At 49.1% G+C, this 25242-nt stretch overlaps 1 protein-coding gene across 2 annotated transcripts in view; it reads left to right on the top strand.

Annotated features, from left to right (window-relative positions):
- The window catches only part of GRID1 (glutamate ionotropic receptor delta type subunit 1), a 671539-nt gene that overhangs the window by 195749 nt on the left and 450548 nt on the right, over nt 1-25242 (top strand). For both annotated transcript variants that reach the window (XM_032609306.1, XM_032609307.1), the window contains exon 4: nt 5038-5243. In XM_032609306.1, coding sequence (XP_032465197.1) covers nt 5038-5243 — 206 coding nt within the window. The remainder of the gene's footprint in view (nt 1-5037; nt 5244-25242) is intronic.

The raw sequence follows: 25242 nt of genomic DNA, 5'->3' as shown, positions 1-25242 counted from the left end.
TGAACTGCTTCCTTTCTCTGGGGAGCAGGGTGTCTCTCCTGGGAGCCTCTCCCTGTCACCCCTGTGGGTGGCCGATGCCCTTGTTCACGGTTCGTGTCCCCCGCACCCTCCCCGCTGCCACCTTGGAGAGTTGTGGGCCGTTTGCCTTCTCCTGCCCTTTCTGGGCTGCGGCTGATGTGACGCCCACTGTGGCCCCCTCGTCTCCCTCTCTAGCGGAGGTGGGTCTGATCGGGGGAGCTGCACCAGCATAAGTGGACTGGGCTGGCCAGTCTGCACAGAGAGCTCCCAGTGGAAGGGCCTGGGCCAAGGTCCAGAACTCTTCAGAGGGACAGAGGGCTCCTGGGATGCCCACACTGCTACCCCGAGAGCAGCCCCATCTCTGTCGTTAGTGTAACTTCTTGGAGAATTCTTCCTTTCTGGGGAGCAGCAGTGGACAGCTGGCTTTCTTGGGGGATGAAGGTCGGGTGGTGTTACAAACTCAGTCTCTTGAGGGAGGAAAGGATTTTCACTGGAGACGTGGACTTCCTTGGCCCCATTCCTGGGGAGCAGCAGGAGGGCGGCAAAGTTAGCTTGTGCTCTTGACTGTTTTTCTGCCCCCCAGCTCTCCTCAAGTGCAACGGAACAAGACCTTCAGAGGCTGAGGGCTGACCTTCTCAGCCAAGTGGGAGCAGGTGGCTGTAGCCGGGGCCACGGTCCCTCAGGAGCACTGCTTTCAGCCTGCGTCACTTGTTCCAGGTGTGGGGAGCCAGCCACTGACAGGGAGCTTAAACTCTCTCTGATGGCTCAGTTCCATCAGGGCCTGCCTGAACAGAAGGCAGAAACACAGCAGCTGAGCGTGTGCAGGAGCTCTGAGGGCTTGTGTTCTCTGTGTGTGCATGTCCTCGTGCGTCCTTGTGGGTCCCGAGACGGTTGCCACCCCCCATGGCACCTCCTATTCCCTGAGGAAGTGAAACGGTCCTATGGCTTGAGATGGATTCGGGTAGGGGGACCTCAAGGAAGAGACTGAAGGGGACTTCTTCCCCAGCCTGTGAGGACCGGCCATGCTGGTGTGATGCGTGAGGTTCCTGGACCCCTACCAGACTGGTGGACCCATGCGCACACACACAGAGCCACCCTGGAGCTCTCTTTGCGCATGTATTCACGTAAAGTATGGCTCTGCAGACGTGCCAGTCTCTGCCACTTTAAATACTTGTAATGGCCTTGAAAGGCGCCAGAAGTGGAGTGGAAACTGGTAGATGGTGGGTCTCGGAGCGCTGCCTTTATCCCTGTCCCATCAGCTGTGCTCAGATCTGGGTCAGAGCCAAGGCCACGGGCAGTGAGGGCATGGGTGTCCAGGCGAAGCGATAGCGCTGCAGAAGCTACCAGTGTGCTCACCCCAGGACTGGCTCACACTCGGCCCCATGTGGGGAAGCTGTGTGTGTGGGTGACTTTTTAAGATACAGGCCTTGCTGTTTCAGTGAACTTTTCCGAAGGCGTATTAGATATAATGCATCTGATGAACTTGGTTTATCAGTTAGTTATTGCTGAGAAACAAACCATCCCCAAAATTAGTGGCTTAGAACAACAGTCATTTGTGTGTGTGTGAGTCTATCGATCAACCAGGAACTTCTGCTCTGGGCTCACTGGTGTATCTGAACTCAGCTGACATGTAGCCAGCGGTGGCTGCCTGGTCCGTCTGATTCTTCTCCACGCGTCTGCATCCTTCTGGAGGCTAGTCCAGGGCTGTTCTCACGGTGGTGGCAGGGTCCAGGAGTGGAAACAGAAATGCACACTTCCTCAAATCTCGGCTTATACCAAGTCACAATGGTCTCATGGGTCAAAGCAGGTCGCGTGGTTGAACCTGTAGTAGGAGCTAGAATGGTCTTCAAAGTGACAGGGCAAGAGGCATGGTAATAGGGAGGCCTGAATGCAGCTCATCTCCCATATTTGGGACCATCATTTACACTGCACAGGTTAAAAGACAGCTTCTCAGGCAGACCCTGTACTGGCACTTGCTGTGATGATCCATCATATATGATCTATATTTGTGCTGTTCAATGTGGTTGCCACCAGCCAGATTGCGACCACTGAGTAGTGTGACGGAGGAACTAAGCGTGTGATTTTATTTCATTTTAATGAAATTAAGTTTAAATTTGAATAGCTACAGGTGGCTAGTGACAGCCCAGATTGAGGGGAAACCATCATGGGCCACTTGGGTGCAAGATACTGCATGCCCGGCATGGGAGCGCACTGCTGGTTTAGGCATGGGTGTCTGCTCGGTGCTGAGATGTTCTCAAGCTTGCCCTTGGCAGGCGTGAGTTATGCTGTGGTCAGGAGAGGGAGGGGCCGGTGTTGACACCAGCCCTGAGTTTTCCTAGGTGGCGGTCCCCTCCCCCTGCTATACTTCTTCTCCTTGAGCCGTCTCTGCCCATTTGCCTGCCATTCCCTCTGATAGGTGAAGAAGCTCTGAAGAACCTCTTCAAATTTTTCTTTCAAGAGGCTTTAAAGGCTACAGATCTCTAGGGGCCCAAGCAGACTGTTGGGAACTGCATGGCCTCTCTGGGAATCCGAGGGGTGTTGACATCCCGGGGCCCGTGTGTTGGGAGCCCCTGGTGCCAGGGCAGGTGCAAGGCACTGTGTGGTCTTCCATTGGTCACCTCTGGGGGAGCCCTGGGGCTTGGTGCAGAGGGCCCGTCCTGCTTCCTGGCACCTTTTCCTGTCTGGATCAGTGGGCAGAGCAGCACTGAGACCTCTGTGCTTTGTCAGACAGGCAGCTCTGGGTGCATATTTGTGCTCCAGGGGCCAGGCTGCCGATAGACCAGGCTGGCTGAGGTCATGGCTGGACTTGAACACATGGACTTGAATATCAGTCTCATATTTGCAATCTCTGGAAGGGGCCCAGGGGTCCTCTTTTGGGCACTGCTGTGCCCTCAGATGGACCATTAGGATGTAGGCTCTCCATGCCTCCCAGGTGCAGGCCCCTGAGATGCAAGCAGGTGGTACCTTCAAGAACTGTGGTTCCTCACAGTCCTATGAAAATGTTAGTCAGGAACTTTCATCCCCAGTTTACAGATGAAAACACTGAGGCACAAAGTGGATGGAACTGTACTAAGTTCTAAGTGTCTGAGTCAACAACAGGTACTCAGACCCTATTCCAGGGCTTCCCCCCATCGTGGGAACAGAGGGACTCTGTGCACATTCCCCCCAGCACCCCAGTTATGACTGCCATGGTGCTCTGGCCTCCCTGGCTCTGTGCTTGCTTTTCCATGGCTGCTCTTGTCATATCCAGCTGGGACTAGACTTACTGGTGAGCCAACCTCCCAGCAAGATGGGCAGTGAGGGAACCACGGTAGCAGCTTGCATGCTGCCTGGTACGTGTAGAATTCATGAAATTTGTGGAATGGGCATGAAGTGAAAGTTTGGAAGAGGAACTGGTTGGGAAAAACAATCGGGTTGAATTAACACTGTATCCTTTGAATTTGATTTTGGGTGACTGGATGGGCCAGGGCATGCCCGGGCAGCCCACGGACATCCCAGGCACTGGGGGAGTACAACGTGTGCAATATGGACTGGCCCAGTGTCCTCTGGAGGGGGTGGCTCAGGCGTGGGGCCTGCCTTTGGGAGCTGGCACACAGATATGGACCAGATGAAGGAAACATCCCAGACTTGAAAAAGTGGCCTATGCATTGAGACTCTGAGCTGTAAGCGACAGAAATCCAGCTCAAGCTGGCTTAGGCAGAAAAGGGTATTCTTTGGCCCATGAAACTGAAAAATCCAGGAGAAACAGGCTTCATAGGTGGACCCAGAGGTTTAAATGACATCATAGGGACTGTGCCCCACTCTTGGACCTGCTTGCTGGCTCCATTCTTGGGCAGATCTCCTTTAGGAGAAGCCAGATGGCTCATGCAGGGCTGCCGCTGAGAGATTTGGGCCCTGGTTAAAAAAAAAATATTCAGCAGCCCCGGCCATCACAAGAGTAGGTTTGCACTAATATATATATATATTTTTTTTGCGGTACGCGGGCCTCTCACTGTTGTGGCCTCTTCTGTTGCGGAGCACAGGCTCCGGACGCGCAGGCTCAGCGGCCAGCGCTCACGGGCCCGGCCACTCTGCAGCATGTGGGATCTTCCCAGACCAGGGCACGAACCCATGTCCCCTGCATCGGCAGGCGGACTCTCAACCACTGCACCACCAGGGAAGCCCGTGCACTAATATTTGATGTAGCTGGACCCCAAGCTCCTTATGGGCTTCTGCTCCCTGGTAATTTATTCCAGCTTTCCATGCTCCCCCCCTGCCCTGGGCTTGCATCCTGACCCCTTGGTGACCACAGGGAAAAGAGCAGACCTCTCTCCCAGGTGCTCCACCAAAGTGTCAGGACAGTGCTCAGTCTAGGACCATCCTGGACCACCTGCTTACCCCTGAACCAGTCAGGATGCAGAGTTCTCGTTGGACTTGGGGTGAGATCACCCCAGCCGGAAAGAGGGTGGAGGAGGAGAGCTCATCCAGGAAAATCAAGTCCCTGGAACAAGACAGAGTCCCAAGCCTCAGGGAGGCTGTGAGGGTGCAGGCTGTTCAGTTACAGGGACTGAGGCTGGGCCTGCTCTGACCAGGGCAGTCAGTGGCCTCAGCTCACCGTTAAGGGTCAAGGAGTCATAGCCCTGAGGAGCAGAGCCAGGTGGAGGGAACAGGGGTCCAGGGTTAGAGACCACTACCACATGTAGCAACCAGGACAGAACTCCCAGAACCTTCACTCCCATTGGGTGAAAGCAATAGGGAGAGAAAAGGAGCTTATCATGCAGGACACTTGTGGCCACAGGACCTGTTGGATGGCAGGAAGTGCTCCCTATGGTGGGAGAAACTTACCCAGGGGCTGGATGCTGCTGAGGGACATTGGGACTAAATACATGTCTTCCAGCCTTTGTTCTTTGGACCATGGAGGCAGACTTGAGTCCTTGCTCAAGGCCCATATGGGAGGGGGTAGCATTGGAGTTAGATGCCCTCCAAGGTCCCTTCCCGCTTAAAGATGTTTCTCTCCCCCTCGTCTTCTCCACTGCTCAGATATCCGTGGGCTCCAAAGCTTTCTGGACCAGGCCTCGCGGCTGGGCCTTGATGTCTCTTTACAAAAGGTGGACAAGAACGTTAGCCACGTGTTCACCAGCCTCTTCACCACGATGAAGACAGAGGAGCTGAACCGCTACCGGGACACACTGCGCCGTGCCATCCTTCTGCTGAGCCCGCTGGGGGCACACTCCTTCATCAACGAGGTAGGTGGTGGGGCCTGGGGCCCAGGAGCGCTGCCCAGGGCTCCCTGGGGGTGGCTCAGGTGGGCTGCAGGCACTGTCTGCTTGGGCATGGCTGAAGCGGACGTGGGGATCCCTGGATGCTGGGCCCACAGCACATACCGTGAAGGAGGAGACCCCAGCACAACTTGTCTCCTGACTGGTCCCTGACGGGTGACCCAACGCCTGCCCAGATGCTGAGAGGCTGGGGGCGGCTAGTGGGAGACCTGGTTATTAGTCACTGCCAGGGATTTTTGCAGCAAAATTGAGGCCGTTGTTTGTTGTTTTTTTCCATTTAATTTTCCTCTCTTTGTTGACAGGTGTAAGCCTCTAGGGATAAAATAAATTTCCAGCTCTTGGCAGAGGTGGGCAGCTCTGCTTTGGGATATGTTAGCACCCGGAGCAGGTGTTGTTTGCATATTACCAAATGATACTTGGTGTACGTGCTTATTTTTTTGGTGCCTGGGATAATCAATGATTTTTTTCTAAACAACTTCATTAGGGGTCAGACCCACCAGTTTAACAAAGAATCCATGAGTTTGGGAACAGAAAACTAGAAGTACTATATGAGCTGATGCTGGGTGCGCCCTGGTGGTCTAATGGCAAAGAGGCGACAACCTGGAGTTGGCAGGTCTCTCTCCGGCCTGGGTAGGTTTTGGGGGACTGGCTGTGGGTGTGGTGTTCCTGGCAGCAGCGGTGGATGGAAGGAGTCAGGGGGTGGCTGAATGCTCCTGGCGGTTTTCTTTCCAGCCCCGGGTACTTTGTTGGCCCTCTCTGATTGAATGTAAAATGAAGTGAAAGGCAGAATTATACTAATTCCATTTGATGTCCCTTGCTTGTTTATTCTGCTTTATTCTCTAATTAATTGTTACTCGAAATGCTACCTCATGCATCAGCAGCCAGCACGAAGCCCACTGCTGGAGAACTTAAAATTTGGGAACGCTTAATTTGGTGCAGTTGGCCAGCAGCCCTGCCGCTCTGGGCTAATCAGGCCCCGGATCACGCTGGTGGTCAGCCAGGCTGTGAGGTCCCGGCGATGCTCGGCATTTTCACCAGAACACATTTCTCTGTATGAAGTCATTCAGGCCGGTAATGGGCAGGCTAGGATTAGCGCTAATGTGTCCAAGGCTTTCTCAGAATGTTCCCAGCAGTGTCCGTGCCAGTGTCTGCTCCTAGGAAAGCTTTTCTCCTTGCTAAAAGGCCGGTGGAGTCTGCTCTGGGGCTGGTGTCTGCTAAGTGTTGCCGGGCCCCTGCCCTCCCCTCTCCTCGCCAATCCCTCTCCTCCTCTCCTTGCTTCCTTTCCTCCCGGCTACTGCTCTGCTGAACGTTGGTTTGGGATGTAAGCAACTTTGGGGTCGAGTCCAGCTCCCCCACTTACTCTGTGTGTGACCTTGGGTCATTTGCCTCACCTCTGTAACCTCAGTGTCTGCATCTGAAAGTAGGGATGGAGGTGGTGACGGACACATAGCTTCTCGAGGAGCATCCGTGCATGTTCACTGTTCACATTCATCATTTCCCTTTCAGATGAATTCAGCTCTTGCCCTGTTTCTAGGCCCTGCAAGGATTTAACACATAACCAAGACTGGCCTAAAGGTATTATTTCCAAGTGGTTAATTATGCAAATTCCTGCAGTGTTGGATACACTTGGCTTGGCTTTGGCCGGTTGCCTTCTTGATCTCCCAGACCGTGTTTGCAAAGCCTTTGCTTTGCTGGGTTCTGCGGAGCTGGGGTTGCCCCTGGAGTGGCTGCTCTTGTTTTTGGCTGCACCTCGCGGTGCAACCTCTTAGTTCCCCGACGAGGGATCAAACCCGGGCCCCTGGCGGTGGAATCGCAGAGTCCTAACCACTGGACCGCCAGGGAAGTCCCCTGGAGTGGCTGCTCTTAATGTCAGGCAAGAATGACAAGACCCTGGGAGGGGTGGCCAGAGATTGTAGGGGAGGACTGCACCTGGGCTTCATTGCTTCCAGCTCCAGCTTGCTCGGAGTCTTGGTTTCTGGCCCCACGTGCCTGCTATCAGGAGGAGGGAGGGTACCATCATTTCCTGGGTGCCCGCCATGGGCCTGGCCCTCTGTGTGCCATCTCTAATGCTAACACTTTGAAAATGAAGCAACCGGAGCTGAAGAACTTAAATGCCTTGCTTAAGGTCATGCAAGCAGCCACCCGGGGTTTGAACAGGACTCAAGTGCAGAATGACCCACTCCAGAGCCCCTCTGTGCCATGTTACAGGCACATCTCGCCTTATTACGGTGTCTTTTGCCAGTTGAAGGTTTGTGGCAACCCTCTGTTGTCAGATGACGCTTATTAGTTTTTAGCAATAAAGTATTTTTTAATTAGGATACGTACTTTGTTTTTTTAGACATAATCTGTTGCACACTTAATAGACTACAGTACAGCGTAAACATAACTTTTATATGTACTGGGAAACCAAAAAATTCACGTGACTTGCTTTATTGCATTATTCGCTTTATTGCGGTGGTCTGGAACCAAACTGACGATATCTCTGAGGTCTGCCTGTATGGAAAAGACAAGCATAGGAGTTACTGTGCTGGGTAAAGCAGGGCCATGCTGGTTTCATGGGGGAAGGTATAATTCAGTTGCCTCTGTCCAGCGTCCGGCAAAGGTTTTTAGGGTGTTTGTGCTCAAAGAATTTTACTGCATCTGTTAAGCGTGGTAGGGGAAGGAGCCTGGATTCTGGAGGTGAACGTGTCCTGTATGGCTGGCCAGCCCAGCAGGTCCTCCAGGAGAGACTTGGAGATGCCAATCCCAGAACAAAACCTTTGTTCACTGCACGTAGGCATTGCTTGGGCTTTTTGAGAAGAGTAACCCAACCTCTTCTTTGTTGTGACAAGGACAGAGGATGTTCACAAGGGTGACCCACTGCCAGGACATGTCCTGAATTTTATGAAACACAAAACATTGGTGTGGGGAAGTGAATGGCCTCAGAGCCCCACCGCTACTGATGACATGTAGATATTGTGTCCTATCAGGCCTGGTATGGACAAGTTCCAGTAGGACTGGGTTGTGTGGTACTCCTAGCGGTACCTCCTCCCCTTTCCCACTAAAAAGCCTGGCTGCTGGGAGTGAGGGAGGGAGATAGTTCTGCTTGAATTGTTTACACTTTGCTGCATGTGAATCTGTTGGGAAGGCCGGTGCTTTCGCTGTCGTTAATGACAAATTCTACATGACATGGACGTGGCTGTCTGGGACCTGCCAGGCTGTTCATATGCTGTGCTCGGACTGCAGGGCGGGGGCAGGGCACGGTGTCTGCCTCATGAACTGTCAGCAAGCAGCGGCAATTCTTCTCCATAAATGCTTAAAATAGCTTAATTTTTCTACTTTTTCCAGTAAAACAAAACAGACTGGGAGGGAGAGGAGAGAAAGAAAGAAAGAGGAGGCAAAAGGAAAGAGGGAAGCCCAAGTACAGCTAGAGACAGAAGCACAGAAATAACGAATGAGAGCTGAAAGGACAAAGTCCTGGAGTCCCCCCTCTCTGCACACCTCCAGAGGAGGCTCTGGTGGATGAGAGCCCTGAGGCGCCCCCTCCTGGCCACCACGGCGAGTGCCCAGCAGGACCACGGCCACAGTGTAGCCACAATGTTCGACACCATGGCAGGTCCCCAGGAGAAGGCACCACCGCCGTGTTCCCAGCCAGTACTTGATATGGTTCCTGGTCCATAGTAGACACCCAATCTGTACTGGCTGCATGGATGACTGGGTGGGTGGATGGACGGATAGACTGAAGGACTGATGCATGAACACACAAATGGATGGATGGACAGACGGATGGACACACAGACACATGGACAGCTGATGAACGGATGGAGAGACGCTCCTTCAGGAAGATGAGATGAAGCCCGGGGCCAAAATGGACTGTGGCCGTCCAGCCCTGTGCAGCCTGTCCCTCCCACGGGAGTGTGACCCCCTCAAGGGCAGGGACTGCGTGGTGTCCACTGTTTTATCTCCCAAGAGCAGCACAAGTCTTGGCCCGCAGTGGCTGTTGAGGGAATGATGAGTGGATATTTTATATTTCTTCCAATAGAAAGCTACGTTTTCTTGTATATTCCTCAGTTGCCTTGTTTTGGTTGGTCATCAGGTCCTTGGCCAGCCCATCAGCAAGGGCTTTGGTCTTAAAACTTCTGCTCTTTGGAAGGCTTAAGTTTGCTTCAGAGCCCTGCCTTCGGCCTGGTGTTAGTTCCTCGGTTAGCGAATGGGGTGAGCTCTTCCTGCAGGTGGCACGTGGTACCACAGGGGGAGAGCAGTGTGCGGGGAGGTGAGTGGGTTGGGAGAGGGCTGGCAATAAGCAGCAGTGCAGGCAGGTGTGGGAGACTGGACACACACACACACACACACACACACACACACACACACACACGGACGCACACACGGATACAGGCTGATACAGTGAGACCGCCAACCAGCCACATACTCTGGTACAAGCAGACCCTCAGACTAGCACAGCCTAAGAGGCACTGATACACACACATACGCGTGCACGCACACACACACACACCCTGAAAGGTGCTGCTGTTGGCAGAGCAGTCTGGGGAAGGCATTGCGATGTTGGGAAAGAAATAGCACCGAGTGACGGTTGCAGCTGATGGCTTTTGCCTCTGCGGTTAGAATGATACCAGGGATCTCTTTCTGTACCGAGAAGGATGAGAGAAAGAACAGGAAGGGAGCATGTTCGGAGGATAGCTCCCCATTGCTCTGGGAGTGGGGGTCATCGTTCACCCAGGCTGGGGGGAGTAGGTGAATGTGAAGGGACAAAGGTGGACAGGGCCACTTCCAAGCATCCCTCCCCACCCCAACCTGGACTGGCTTCCCAGGCAAGGGGTGTGGCTGGAGGCCAATTTAATCTTTATTAGAAGCACAGCCAGGGTTAACGCCTGGCTCCGAGTCAGTTGCTTCTCAGAGTTTGCTGCGGTGACTGAGTTTGCTCCTACAATTTGAATATAAAGACTGCTTTTAAATACATTCATAGCAAAGGTAATTAAGTGATTGCAATGTTCTGTTGTCCCACATGATACATGCAAATATTTCTCACTCCAACATGCTAAATCTTCAGATGACTTTATCACTCAGAGCTAGGATAATTCTGTGCCATTTAAGTATCATTTGTCAGAATGTTTAAAATTACTAATTAATTGTAGAAGATTAAGTTTTAAATGTGGCCCTGCATTTGCATTTAATTATATCCTACTGTTTACGGATTTTAAAGCCTTAGTAGTTTAGCAAAAGTACAACGAGCCTGAGAAATTCTTTTTTTTTCCCCTTTAGAAATTCTTAGAAATGAGCTCAGGGGGAAGAGATATTCAGTAGAGTTTGTTCTGGCAGGTTTGGAGCTCTGCGATGCTCAAGGCAGCTGGAATTTGGGGCCTGGCTGAGATGGGGAAGGGAGCAGACAGCTGTCCCCCCAGGGCCTGTGTCCAGATCACTGTCTCCTCGCTTCTCTGTTCCCATACCCCTCTTATCCTTCTGAACCCTGTGCACCTGTTGCCGAAATCTCGGCTTCTCTGTGCACTGATGCCAAACAGAAATACGGAGACAGAGATTTTGGAGGAAGAGAGAGATGGCTTTATTTTTTTGCCAGGCAGAAGGGAACAAAACACACAGCAGGCTAGCGCCTCAAGAACCGTGGCCCCCTACTCCTTCAGGAGTCAGAGAAGATTTTATATGTGGGGTTCACAGTCCGGGGTATATGATAAACATCAAAGTAGTGAAGGTCTTGCATTCTTCGTCTTCCTGCATTATTTCAAAACAGTCACAGCTGGCATCAGGCGGCCCAGTAATTGGGTCCGTTTGTCTCGACCTTTTTTTCTGAAATGCAAATGCTACAAGGGGGTGATTTGCTACAAGGCAGTGCAGGATGTAATTCACATAGTGTTAAAGAGTAATAGGTTAGCTTTGTGAAGTATAAATCTAGTTACAGATTAGTAACAGTTAAAAAAAACAACAACTAGGAGTGATTAACTCTTTCAGACTAGATTATGTTTCTTCTTTAGCCTGTTCACTGTTCTCTTTGTTTTCCTTGTTCTCAGGAGAGGGAAAACTTCATTTCTATTTTTGCTGCAACACACCCTGGGAAAGCCATTGAGGGCTTGCAGGGCACTGCAGCACCCTGGGCATACCTCCATGGTCACCCTCACTGCAGGGCCCACAGCCAGCCCCCACTGTGCTGTGAGCGTGTTTGTCTCTCTCCCCATGGAACCTAGGAGCATGTGAGGCCAGGAGCTGGGACTGGGACATATCCATCTTTGTTAATGGCCTTTCTGGAGGCTGTGGATGATGGTTTTCAAAGGAGTGGATGCAAGGCAGACTCCCAGGAGCCCTGACTCCTGCCCCAGGCAGATATTCTCTGCACGCTCAGTTACGCAGTGGGCACAGAGTAAACACATTCTTAAGGTTCAGGCCAAGCAGGGGCACCTGAATAAGAGATTGTTTTGAAAGAATGAAATGTTTGGTTTTTAAATTTCAAAGGAGCATCCAACCTTTCCTCGAGGGAAATGCTTGAATGTGGCTGGACCTTCTGGAGTTCCTTCGCTGTTTGAGTGCTGTTTCTATTTCAGGTTGCATTTTGAATCTGCCACACCATTCCTGGTGCTCAGGGAAGCCTTACTCAGCTGTCTGGGAGGCCTGTCTGCTCCTTTCTGGGGGTGAAGAGAGGGATCTTGAACCTGAGGCATGGGCCTGGAGATATCTGGTGTTCTTTTCTTCCTCTGTGGACCATTAAATAGCCTGCAGAGTGTCAGTTCCTCCCTGCAGGGGTCTCTGTGGCTTATTAGCAGGTAGCCCCTGGGGCTGGGGAGGCGGCAGGCATGGGAAATAGGCATTTACAAAGGGAAACAGCCTGCAGCAGTGGAATGACTCAATTACCCTTTCTGCTTCTGGATCCCTAAGGGTGTTCAGCTTGGGGAGGCTTCCCCTGAAGTGGTGAGTCAGCCCTTTGTTGATTGAAGGGCTGGGTGGGGAGCCCAGTGGGAAAGGAGCAGAATTTCCTCGGCACTGTGGGAAACCACGGGAAGGCTGGGGTGTTAAAGGGAGGCAGAGTTGAGGCGCCGTGATCCCGTTTGGCGCGGATTCATCTCATAGACGCTGTCTGTGCCGTGCAGCCCATATCTGGTGCCATCCTCTGCATGCTATCAAATGGGGCCCTTGCTTGGTGCCATCAGGAACTTGGCCTTGGTAGTCTGCCTTTTGCGTCCAAGCTGCCGGTCGGCTTGGAGAATAGGCCTCTGCATCAGTTAGCTGGTGCAGCGCCACAAACCATCCCCAAACTCAGTGTCGTGAAACAATAATACTCATACTAATGAGTCTCCTCGTCAGCGGACCTGGGTCACATGTGACTGATCTTGTCTGGGCTTGCTCATTCATCTGTGGTCAACTGGCCGTTCAGCTGGGGCTGGCCGGTTAGGATGGTGGTGGGCTGGCTGTGAGTTGAGGACTGGTGACCAGGCCTCGGGTCTCTCATCACCAGTTGCTAGCCCACACCTATTCATTGGGCACCAGCAGAGTTTCAAGAGAGCAAATGTAAGTGCTCAGGGCTGCTCAAGGCCTAGGTTCAGACCTGGTGCATCATGGCTTCTGCCATGATCTCTTGGCCAAAGCAAGCCACAAGCCTGGATTTAAGGGCCAGGCGAAGGAGACGCTGGGGAAATTCCTCTAGGGGGAACTGCAAGGCTACATTGCAGAGGGAGTGGAAACAGTAAAGGATGGTGAGTTTGGATGGGGCCAAAGTGGATGGGGCCACTTTGTAATCTGTTTACCATTCCCAGATGGGCTTCCTGGGAGGAAGGTCTATGGGTGACAGGGGCCATATGCCTCCTTTCTTGAACTTTGTTTTGTTTTTGTTTTTTTTTGACACCTTTATTGGAGTATAATTGCTTTACAGTGGTGTGTTAATTTCTGCTGTATAACAAAGTGAATCAGCTATATGTATACACATATCCCCGTATCCCCTCCCTCTTGCGTCTCCCTCCCACCCTCCCTATCCCACCCCTCGAGGTGGTCACAAAGCACCGAGCTGATCTCCCTGTGCTATGCGGCTGCTTCCCACTAGCTATCTATTTTACATTTGGTAGTGTATATATGTCCATGCCACTCTCTCACCTCATCCCAGCTTACCCTTCCCCCTCCCTGTGTCCTCAAGTCCATTGTCTACGTCTGCATCTTTATTCATGTCCTGTCCCTACATTCTTCAGAACCTTTTTTTTTTTTTTTTAGATTCCATATATACGTGTTAGCATACGGTATTTGTTTTTCTCTTTCTGACTTACTTCACTCTATATGAAAGACTCTAGGTCCATCTACCTCACTACAAATAACTCAATTTCGTTTCTTTTTATGACTGAGTAATATTCCATTGTATATATGTGCCACATCTTCTTTACCCATTCATCTGTCAATGGACACTTAGGTTGCTTCCATGTCCTGGCTATTGTAAATAGTGCTTCAATGAACATTGTGGTACATGTCTCTTTTTGAATTATGGTTTTCTCAGGGTATATGCCCAGTAGTGGGATTGCTGGGTCGTTTGGTAGTTCTATTTTTAGTTTCTTAAGGAACTTCCATACTGTTCTCCATAGTGGCTGTATCAATTTACATTCCCAGCAACAGTGCAGGAGGGTTCCCTTTTCTCCACACCCTCTCCAGCATTTATTGTTTGTAGACTTTTTATGATGGCCATTCTGACCAGTGTGAGGTGACACCTCATTGTAGTTTTTGTTTTTGTTTTTTTTTAATAAATTTATTTATTTTTGGCTGCATTGGGTCTTTGTTGCTGCGTGCGGGTTTTCTCTAGTTGTGGTGAGTGGGGGCTACTCTTCGCTGTGGTGCATGGGCTTCTCCTTGTGGTGGCTTCTCTTATTGCGGAGCATGGGCTCTATGTGCACGGGCTTCAGTAGTTGTGGCACGTGGACTCAATAGTTGTGGCTCACGGGCTCAATAGTTGTGGCTTGTGGGCTCTAGAGCGCAGACTCAGTAGTTGTGGTGCATGGGCTTAGTTGCCCCATGGCATGTGGGATCTTCCTGGACCAGGGTTTGAACCCATGACATTGGCAGGCGGATTCTTAACCACTTCGCCACCAGGGAAGTCCCCTCATGGTAGTTTTGATTTGCATTCCTCTAATGATTAGTGATGTTGAGCATTCTTTCATGTGTTTGTTGGCAATCTGTATATCTTCTTTGGAGAAATGTCTGTTTAGGTCTTCTGCCCATTTTTGGATTGGGTTTTTTGTCTTTTTGATATTGAGCTGCATGAGCTGCTTATTTATTTTGGAGATTAATTCTGTCAGTTGCTTTGTTTGCAAATATTTTCTCCCATTCTGAGGGTTGTATTTTCATCTTGTTTATGGTTTCCTTTGATATGCAAAAACTTTTAAATTTCATTAGGTCCAATTTATTTATTTTTGTTTTTATTTCCCTTTCTCGAGGAGGTGGGTCAAAAAGGACCTTGCTGTAATTTATGTCATAGAGTGTTCTGCCTATGTTTTCCTCTAAGAGTTTGTTAGTGTCTGGCCTTACATTTAGGTCTTTAATCCATTTTGAGTTTATTTTGAGTATGGTGTTAGGGGGTGTTCTACTTTCATTCTTTTACATGTAGCTGTCCAGTCTTCCCAGCACCACTTATTGTAGAGGCTGTCTTTTCTCCATTGTATATTCTTTCCTCCTTTATCAAAGATAAGGTGATCATATGTGTGTGGGTTTATCTCTGGGCTTTCTATCCTGTTCCATTGATCTATCTTTCTGTCTTTGTGCCAGTACCATACTGTCTTGATTACTGTAGCTTTGTAGTATAGTCTGAAGTCAGGGAGCCTGATTCCTCCAGCTCCATTTTTCTTTCTCAAGATTGCTTTGGCTATTAGGGGTCTTTTGTGTCTCCATACAAATGGTGAAATTTTTTGTTCTACTTCTGTGAAAAATGCCATTGGTAGTTTGATAGAGATTGCATTGAATCTGTAGATTGCTTTGGGTAGTATAGACATTTTCATAATGTTGATTCTTCCAATCCAAGAACATGGTATGTCTCTCCATCTGTTTGTATCATCTTTAATTTCTTTCATCAGTGTCTTATAGTTTTCTGGCTACAGGTCTTTTGTCTCCTTAGGGAGGTTTATTCCTAGGTATTTTATTCTTTTTGTTGCAGTGGTAAATGGGAGTGCTTCCTTAATTTCTCTTTCAGGTTTTTCATCATTAGTGTACAGGAATGCAAGAGATTTCTGTGCATTAATTTTGTATCCTGCTACTTTACCAAATTCATTGATTAGCTCTAGTAGTTTTCTGGTAGCATCTTTAGGATTCTCTATGTATAGTATCATGTCATCTGCAAACAGTGGCAGTTTTACTTCTTTTCTGATTTGGATTCCTTTCATTTTTTCTTCTTCTCTGATTGCTGGGGCTAAAACCTCCATAGCTGTGTTGAGTAATAGTGGAAAGAGTGGGCAAACTTGTCTTGTCCCTGATCTTAGTGGAAATCTTTTCAGTTTTTCACCATTGAGAACAATGTTGGCTGAGGGTTTGTCATATATGGCCTTTATTATGTTGAGGAAAGTTCCCTCTATGCCTACTCTCTGGAGGGTTGTTTTTATCATAAGTGGTGTTGAATTTTGTGGAAAGCTTTTTCTGCATCTATTGAGATGATCATATGGTTTTTATCCTTCAATTTGTTAATGTGGTTTATCACATTGATTGATTTGCGTTTATTGAAGAATCCTTGCATTCCTGGGAGAAAGTCCACTTAATCATGGTGTATGATCCTTTTAATGTGCTGTCGGATTCTGTTTGCTAGTATTTTGTTGAGGATTTTTGCATCTATGTTCATCAGTGATACAGGCCTGTAGTTTTCTTTTTTTGTGACATCTTTGTCTGGTTTTGGTATCAGGGTGATGGTGGCCTCATAAAATGAGTTTGGGAGTGTTCCTCCCTCTGCTATAGTTTGGAAGAGTTTGAGAAGGATAGGTGTCAGCTCTTCTCTAAATGTTTGATGGAATTTGCCTGTGAAGCCATCTGGTCCGGGGCTTTGGTTTGTTGGAAGATTTTTAATCACAGTTTCAATATCAGTGCTTGTGATTGGTCTGTTTATATTTTCTAGTTCTTCCTGGCTCAGTCTCGGAATGTTGTGCTTTTCTAGGAAATTGTGCATTTCTTCCAGGTTGTCCGTTTTACTGGCATATAGTTGCTTGTAGTAATCTCTCATGATCCTTCATATTTCTACAGTCAGTTGTTACTTTTCCTTTTTCGTTTCTAATTCTGTTCACTTGAGTCTTCTCCCTTTTTTTTTTTGGATGAGTCTGGATAGTGGTTTATCAATTTTGTTTATCTTCTCAAAGAACCAGGTTTTAGTTTTATTGCTCTTTGCTATTGTTTCCTTCATTTCTTTTTCATTTATTTCTGATCTGATCTTTCTGATTTCTTTCCTTCTGCTATCTTTGCGTTTTTTTTTTTTTTTGTTCCTCTTTCTCTAATTGCTTTAGGTGTAAGGTTAGGTTGTTTATTTGAGATTTTTATTGTTTCTTGAGGTAGAATTGTATTGCTGTAAAGTTCCCTCTTAGAACTGCTTTTGCTGCATCACATAGGTTTTGGGTCATCGTGTTTTCATTGTCATTAGGTTCTAGGTATTTCCTGATTTCCTCTTTGATTTCTTCAGTGATCTCTTGGTTATTTAGTAGCATATTGTTTAGCCTCCCTGTGTTTGTATTTTTTACAGTTTTTTTTCCTGTAATTGATATGTAGTCTCATAGCGTTGCGGTTGGAAAAGATACCTGATACAATTTCAATTTTCTTAAATTAACCAAGGCTTGATTTGTGACCCAAGATATGATCTATTCTGGAGAATGTTCCATGAGCACTTGAGAAGAAAGTTTGTTCTGTTATTTTTGGATGCAATGTCCTATAAATATCAATTAAGTCCCTCTTGTTTAATGTATCATTTAAAGCTTGTGTTTCTTTATTTATTTTCATTTTGGATGATTTGTCCATTGGTAAAAGTGGGGTGTTAAAGATCCTTGCTGGGTAGAGTAATCATGGTTGCAGGTTTTTCCCTTTCATCACTTTAAATATGTCCTGCCACTCCTTTCTGGCTTGCAGGGTTTCTGCTGAAAGGTGAGCTGTTAACCTTATGGGGATTCCCTTGTATGTTATTTGTTGCTTTTCCCTGCTTCTTTTAATATTTTTTCTTTGTATTTAATTTTTGATAGTTTGATTAATATGTGTCTTGGCATGTTTCTCCTTGGATTTATCCTGTATGGAGCACTCTGTGCTTCCTGGACTTGATTGACTATTTCCTTTCCCATATTAGGGAAGTTTTCAACTATAATGTCTTCAAATATTTTCTCAGGCCCTTTCTTTTTCTCTTCTTCTGGGACCTCTATAATTCGAATGTTGTGTTTACTGTTGTCTCAGAGGTCTCTGAGACTGTCCTCAATTCTTTTCATTCTTTTCTCGTTATTCTGCTCTGTGGTAGTTATTTCTACTATTTTATCTTCCAGGTCACTTATCCGTTCTTCTTGCCTCAGTTATTCTGCTATTGATTCCTTCTAGAGAGTTTTAAATTTCATTTATTGTGTTGTTCATCATTGTTTGTTTGCTCTTTAGTTCTTCTAGGTCCTTGTCAAAGCCTTTCTTGTATTTTCTCCATTCTCTTTCCAAGATTTTGGATCATCTTTCCTATCATTACTCTGAATTATTTTTCAGGTAGCCTGCCTATTTCTTCTTCATTTGTTTGGTCTGGTGGGTTTTTTACCTTGTTCCTTCCTCTGCTGTGTATTTCTCTGTCTTCTAATTTTGCCTAATTTACTGTGTTTGGGGTCTTCTTTTCGCAGGCTGCAGGTTCACAGTTCTCGTTGTTTTTGGTGTCTGTCCCCAGTGGCTAAAGTTGGTTCAGTGGGTTGTGTAGGCTTCCTGGTGGAGGGGACTGTTGCCTGTGTTCTGGTGGCTGAGGCTGGATCTTGTTTTTCTGGTGGGCAGGACCACGTCCGGTGGTGTGTTTTGGTGTGTCTGTGAACTTACTTTGATTTCAGGCAGCCTCTCTGCTAATGGGTGGGGTTGTGTTCCTGTCTTGCCAGTTGTTTGGCATGGGGTGTCCAGCACTGGAGCTTGCTGGTCATTGAGTGGAGCTGGGTCTTAGCGTTGAGATGGAGATCTCTAGGAGAGCTCTTGCTGATTGATATTATGTGGACCCAGGAGGTCTCTGGTGGACCAGTGTCCTGAACTCGGCTGTCCCGCCTCAGAGGCTCAGGCCTGACACCTGGCTGGAGCACCAAGATCCTGTCAGCCACACGGCTCAGAAGAAAAGGGAGAAAAGAAAAAGAAAGAAAAAAAAAGTTATTAAAATAAAAAATAAAAAAATATTATTAAAATAAAAGTAATTAAAAAAAAAAAGAAGAGAGCAACCAAACCAATAAACAAATCCACCAATGATATCAAGCACTAAAAAGTATACTAAAAACAAAAACCAAAAAAACCCAAAAAACGAACAGATAGAACCCTGGAACAAATGAAAAGTAAACCTATACAGACAAAATCAAACAAAGAAGCATACACATACACACTCACAAAATGAGAAAAAGGAAAAATAAATAAAGGAAGAGAGCAACCAGATCAATAAAGAAATCTACCAATGATAACAAGCTCTAAATACTAAACTAAGATAAACATAAAACCAGAAACAAATTAGACACAGAAAGCAAACCCCAAGTCTACAGTTGCTCCCAGAGTCCATCACCTCAATTTTGGGATGATTCGTTGTTCATGTATTCCACAGATGCAGGGTGCATCAAGTTGATTGTGTGGATTTAACCCGCTGCTCCTGAGGCTGCTGGGAGAGATTTCCCTTTCTCTTCTTTGTTCGCCCAGCTCCCGGGGTTCTCCTTTGTATTTGGCCCCGCCTCTGCGTGTAGGTCGCTGGAGGGCGTCTTTTCCTTGCCCAGACAGGAGGGGGTTAAAGGAGCAGCTGATTTGGGGGCTCTGGCTCACTGAGGCCGGGGGGAGGGAGGGGTGCGGATGCGGGGTGAGCCTGCGGCGGCAGAGACCAGCGGGAGATTTCACCAGCCTGAGGCGTGCCGTGCGTTCTTCCGGGGAAGTTGTCCTTGGATCCTGGGACCCTGGCAGTGGCAGGCTGCACAGGCTCCCCGGAAGGGAGGTGTGGATAGTGACCTGTGCTTGCACACAAGCTTCTTGGTGGTTGGCAGCAGCAGCCTTAGCGTCCCATGCTCGTCTCTAGTGTCTGTGCTGATAGACGCGGCTCGCGCCCATCTCTGGAGCTTGTTTAGGCAGTGCTCTTAATCCCCTCTCCTTGTGCACCGCGAAACAATGGTCACTTGCCTCTTAGGCAGTTCCAGACTTTTCCCCAGACTCCTTCCCGGCTAGCTGTGGCGCACTAGCCCCCTTCAGGCTGCGTTCACGCCGCCACCCCCAGTCCTCTCCCTGGGATCTGACCTCCGAATCCCGAGCCTCTCAGCTCCCAGCCCCCGCCCACCCCGGCGGGTGAGCAGACAAGCCTCTCGCGCTGGTGAGTGCTGGTCAGCACCGATCCTCTGTGTGGGAATCTCTCCGCTTTGCCCTCCGCACCCCTGTTGCTGCGCTCTCCTCCATGTCTCCGAGGCTTCCCCCACACCTACCCCCAGTCTCTGCCAGTGAAGGGGCTTCCTAGCGTGTGGAGACTTTTTCTCCTTCACTGCTCCCTCCCTGAGGTGCAGGTCCTGTCCCTATTCTTTTGTCTCTGTTTTTTTCCTTTTTTTCTTTTGCCCTACCCAGGTATGTGTGGAGTTTCTTGCCTTTTGGGAAGTCTGAGGTCTTCCGCCAGCGTTCAGTGGGTGTTGTGTAGGAGTTGTTCCACATGTAGGTGTATTTCTGATGTATCTGTGGGGAGGGAGGTGATCTCCATGTCTTCCTCCTCTGCCATCTTGAAGGTCCTCTTGAACTTTGTTTTGACCTTGGTCAACTTTGGGGTGAGAGTGGCAAGGTGGGGGATGTGGAACAGTAGGAGTGATGGAAAACAGGCCTTTATCAAACTCGCTTATTTAGACCCATGAACTCACCGAATCTCCTCAACAATGCTGGAAAGGAAGGGCTGTCACAGAGCTCTGGAGCCTGGGGGATTTAGAGATTTGCTTGTGCTCCCACAGATAGAGTGGCAGGGCTGGGATGGGAATTCAGAACTCCTTGACTCACAGCCCAGATCTTTTCGACTACATGCCACTGGGAGAAGGAGGAAGCTTGCTGCCTTTGACAGATCAAGGGGAAGCCCATTTTCCTCCTATAATTTGACAAATGGTGGGCTCGATAATTGCCATTGAAGAGCAGGTGGGGTCGGGTTCCAGAAGGTGGACTGGATACCTCTGAGAGTTCATCTGGGGAACGAGGGATCCCTCTCACCCCATCGCGGTCCTGTCTTTGCCAACACACCTGCAGAGAGTGTGAGGGGATGGACAGGCTGCCTGTGCCTCTCCTTGGTAACCAGAAGAGCATCTTTCAGGGGACACTCTGATCACCAGAAAGCCTGAGGGCATTTTACTTGACCCTTCTATAGTGTGGTCAGTGGGACGGGGAAAGAGCAGAGTTCCAAACAGACATGGTCCAGCTTCTGTCCCATTCCTCACCGTGCATCTTTCTGAGCTTTGATTCCCTATCTGTACAAAGGAGTTAATGATACTTGACTCACAAGGTTACTCTAAGAATTAAGCATAGGGAACATTCTGGGGTGCAGATCTCCCTGTTTCCTCCTTCACAGTGCCTAGCACATGGCTAGCACTATTGTGTCAATGGGGAGATGGATGAGTCTTAGAAAATTTAAGGATATGAGGCCCTGAGGCATTGAGAGGAATAAAATCTTTTGTGACTCTGGGCAAGGTCAACATTCCAAAGTTTGAAATGTGCTGGTGGTTGACATTAGGGATTCTGATGGAGACCTGCTGCTGGGTCGATTGACTGAAGGAGAGACGCGGGCATGGTTGATGGGCCATTAATAGGTGGGTCTAATACTCATTTCTCAGCTGTTTGCTATGTGGGAGTGGAGTGGCGTATCCCTTCCCCTGGTGTGTTACCCGTGAGTCTTCAGTATCTGCACCCATGAGTGATGTCAGGGAGAAAGCAAAGAACAAGGGTTGTGGTTCACAGTTGGAGCCCTGGAGATTGGGGAGAAAGGAGATGCTGGGGGAGACCAGTGTGAAGGTGTGAGAGAAAGAAGCAGATGCAAGTAGAACATCAAAGGAAACATTTACTAGGGGAAACCTGCGTGCATCCCCCAACCCCATATACAAAGCCCCGGTACACTGGCAGGCAGTGAGGGAAGGCATTGGGTTCCTACCCTGAATCTCTCCATAGGGAGATTCAGGACTAGAAGCCTTTATTTCAGTAACAAGAGCCAGGGCAGAAGACCCGAGTGTGTCCCCTTTTTTTCCTCCTTCCTCCCGTATCCACCTAGTCCCTTCTTCCCGGAGGAAATCTGAGACTTTTAGATGCTCAGCTGGGGACACGATGGTGCGTCTTCAGGAGCTAGGGCTGCTGACAGCACAGAGGAAGGGACATTGCCTTTGGAACAAATAGGCACACAGTGAGATCCCAGCTCACAATTGGTGCCATCTTTTTGAGCCTGTTTACTGGTCTGCTAACTGGATAATAATACCTTCCTCGTGTCTTTGGATGGTACTTGGCTGAGACTGTAGAACCAACCTGGGCTATTGGGGTCAAGGGTGGAAGTGTCAGTGGCTCAGAGGAGCAGTGCTTTGAGCAGCCTTTGAGCTCCTTCTGGACTGTTGGTGGTTGGCCGCCATCAAGACAGAGTGGGACCTGCCCCCGGACCCCTCACAGTGGGTGCTTTGGGGGAGAAAGGTACAGGCCCCTCCCCCAAAGAGTGGCCAAGCTTAACTGGAGAGAAAATTCACACTCAGGAAGAGCTATGAGCGAGAGAATTGTGTGCCCACCGGTGAGCCCCCGACTGGAGAGAGTGCCATGCTGACAGCATGGGGGAAGGCGCTGTGCATCAGCTCTTCTTGCGGCTCTGCAGTAATCAAGTGGGTCCATCCAACCCAGGCAACCCCAAGAACCACTCTTGCCTAATTCTGTCACGTGCAGATTTTGAAGACAACCAAAGGGTTAGGTAAGAATGGCTAAAGCCACCCTTTGCCAGCCAGAGATAACACAAATCACAAACCTGAATGCCCATGACCTCCAGGCAGGTATATTAAAGTGTAGAGCAGGTGGGCTGTGAGAAGAGCTGAGAGTGTAGCACCTGTGGGCACCTGGAGGGCACATCATTCCCTGGAGGGGATGCTCAGGCTTCAGTGAGGTTCCCACGTGAAGGCCTGGTGCAGCTGCTGCTTCCTGTGTCTCAACAGGAGGCAGAAATCTGGACTTTACTGTGAAATCTCTTAATTTTTAAATGCCGGCAACTAATTACTAGATTTTTAAGCTCTCCGTTGGCCAACTCTGCCTGTGGCAGGGCTGATAAGACTTTTCAGGCTGCTGAGTGGCAATGTCTGGCTTATCTCTTATATACTGTCAACTTCAGCATTTTAAAATATGGGCATAGAATGAAGTGAGCCCATTTTCCTTCCCCAGTTCTTTCTCACTAGGAATCAACCATCATCCTTAGCACAGTGTTCCTAAGAGTTCCTGTTTCACTCCTGGATCCTCAAGATACCCCATTTTCTGTGCATCTGTTATTCTTCCTGCCCTTGCCAGTTGGTGTCAGGATGTTGCTGACCTGCCTTGGGATCCTTCTTTGTATTTATTTGCGGGAAGTTCTTGGGCTTATTATACACCATTGCTCAAAGTCTACGTTAAATGCGAACTAAGTGTGTGGAGGTCAACTCCCTAGACAGGGGTTATCATTGGTGTTGGTTTGGGCCCTAATAGTACTCCACAGTGCTGCTGCTAGTTGCTTATCCTGGGGCTGGCAGTGTCCTGTTCTGGAGTCTGGTAGCTTTCCATGGCCCTGGGTGCCCCTGAGTATGATACCGGGAACTGGTCAATTTCTTAAAAGCCTGGCTGATGTACTTGGTGACTCTCTGTGCATCTGCTCCACCCAGCTCTTTCTGAGAGCTGGGAAGCAACTGAGAGGTGAGGTTGGTCCCTTCCTGCAAGTTGAGACATGGTTTAGAAAAACATGAGAAGTGAGCCTACAGCCCAAGTAAATGCCTGAGCCCGGCCCGGACCAGGCTCCCCTAGGATGCTGTACTCTTTCTGACTCTAGTGCCTCTCCAGGTCTCAGTTTGCTCGTCTTGAAATGGATTAAATGATAATCCAGCAGCCAGGATGGACCAGGTCATTCTCGGTACTGGGCATACAGAAGGGCTGAGACAGATATGGTCCCTGACTTCAAAGAGCTCACGTTCTAGTGGAGGCAGTGGGCAGACACTAAGCAAATAAATGAATAAACCCAAAGTAATTCAGTTAGTGACAACCTTCTTGAAGAAAAATAAGGCAAGGTAAGAAGAGAGTGGGTCGCTGGGACACTGTTTTAGTTGCAGTGATGAGAGATGGTGCTGCCAAGGAGGAGACTTTCGTGGAGCGACCAGAAGGATGTGATGGAGCCCATCAAGCAAGATCTGACTACAGAGCGATGTCAGCAGTTGGAAAGCATGTGCAAGGGTCCTGAGGCTGGACTGAGCTTGGCACGCACTGGAGGATCTGTGAGGAGGAGGGTGTGCCTGGCACAGGGTGAGCCAGGGGAAGGGTGGTGGGAGGTGAATGTGGGGAGGGGTCCAGGGTCGGAGCACAAAGCACTGCTTTCTGGGAGGGCACAGGAGCTCGTTTGGGGCTCTCTGCATGGGCCCTTGGTGTGGGAATTAGGCCCCTGCTTTGTGTCTCACCAAGCAAGTTCTCAGCGGGGAGTGCAGCCTCCTGGCAGCCACCACGGCAGCTTCCGTGAGGAGCAAGTAATCAACCTAAACAGCTTTTCACTTTATTAATGTGTGTGCAAATGGGCCTGCCTTGCTGTTCCAAGGGCTCTCCTTCTGGAAAGGCCGAGAGCACATGCTCTTTGCAGAAACGTCTTTCCTCTCTCCTTCACCAGGGAATTCAAACCCGACCATGACTAACCTTTCCTCAGTCACCTAATGGGAGTCAGGCAGAACTGCTACTGAGCCAGTGCAGGCCTCCCCACCTGTCGGCCTCTGCTTGTTTGCACTTGTGCCGATATGTAAACAAATCTGGGCTGCTGTTGTATGTTTGTGTGCATGTGTGTGCATGTGTACGTGTGTGTGTGTGTGTGTGTGTGTGTGTGTGTAATGCGGGTCAGTTTGCTCTTGGGTCCCACCTTTATCCGCCTGCTTCCCCCTTCCACACCCCACTGGGGCTCTCCATGTGTTCAAACCCCATGGAATCAGTCCCATCAGGGCCATGGCTATAGCCTAGGCATAATAGGAAACCTCAGAGGCAAATAAAAGGTGGGGGAAAAAAAGACTTTCTCGTTGTGATGGGGAACACTATTTGCACATTTAATTCAGTGGCCAATTTAAAAAAATCATGACTTTTTCTTTCTTTGAGGGGAGGTGTCCTTTCAAATCTGGCTAGTTTTTGCTTCAAAAAGAAGGGAAGTTGTATAATAAGCTAGCTGGGTACCCGGCTGGACTCCAGAGCCAGGAAGAGGCTGAGCAGGGAGAATTCCAACCCTGGGACTGTGTGTTCCCTTCCAGTTGTCTGGTGTCTCTTCCTCTGAGGATGGAGCCATGCCCAGAATGGCTGCCTGCCCCAGGGAAGGCAAAGCAAATACATCCCGGGCCCATTCATCCCTCTAAGTGAATGTACAGTGAATGACCCCGCTTCTCCGACATGGTCAGACAGAGGGGCCTTGCCGTGTGGCAGGTATGACCTGTCCTCAAGTTTGGGGAGCACTGGGGGCAACAGAAAGAGCAAGGGCTTGGGAGTTACACAGCTGGGCTCACTCTTTGAATCTGGGGTCACTGGTAAAATAGGAAGCTAATCCCTGCTCGCCCCCGGGGCTTGGTGAAGTTTAAATGAGACGTATGGGAAGTGCCCAGCATTGCCT

This window comes from Phocoena sinus, chromosome 16 (assembly GCF_008692025.1).
Source record: "Phocoena sinus isolate mPhoSin1 chromosome 16, mPhoSin1.pri, whole genome shotgun sequence".
In the NCBI taxonomy this organism is placed as follows: Eukaryota; Metazoa; Chordata; class Mammalia; order Artiodactyla; family Phocoenidae; genus Phocoena; species Phocoena sinus.
The sequence above is the reverse complement of the archived record's forward strand: the minus strand, read 5'-3'. Positions and strand labels throughout refer to the sequence as shown.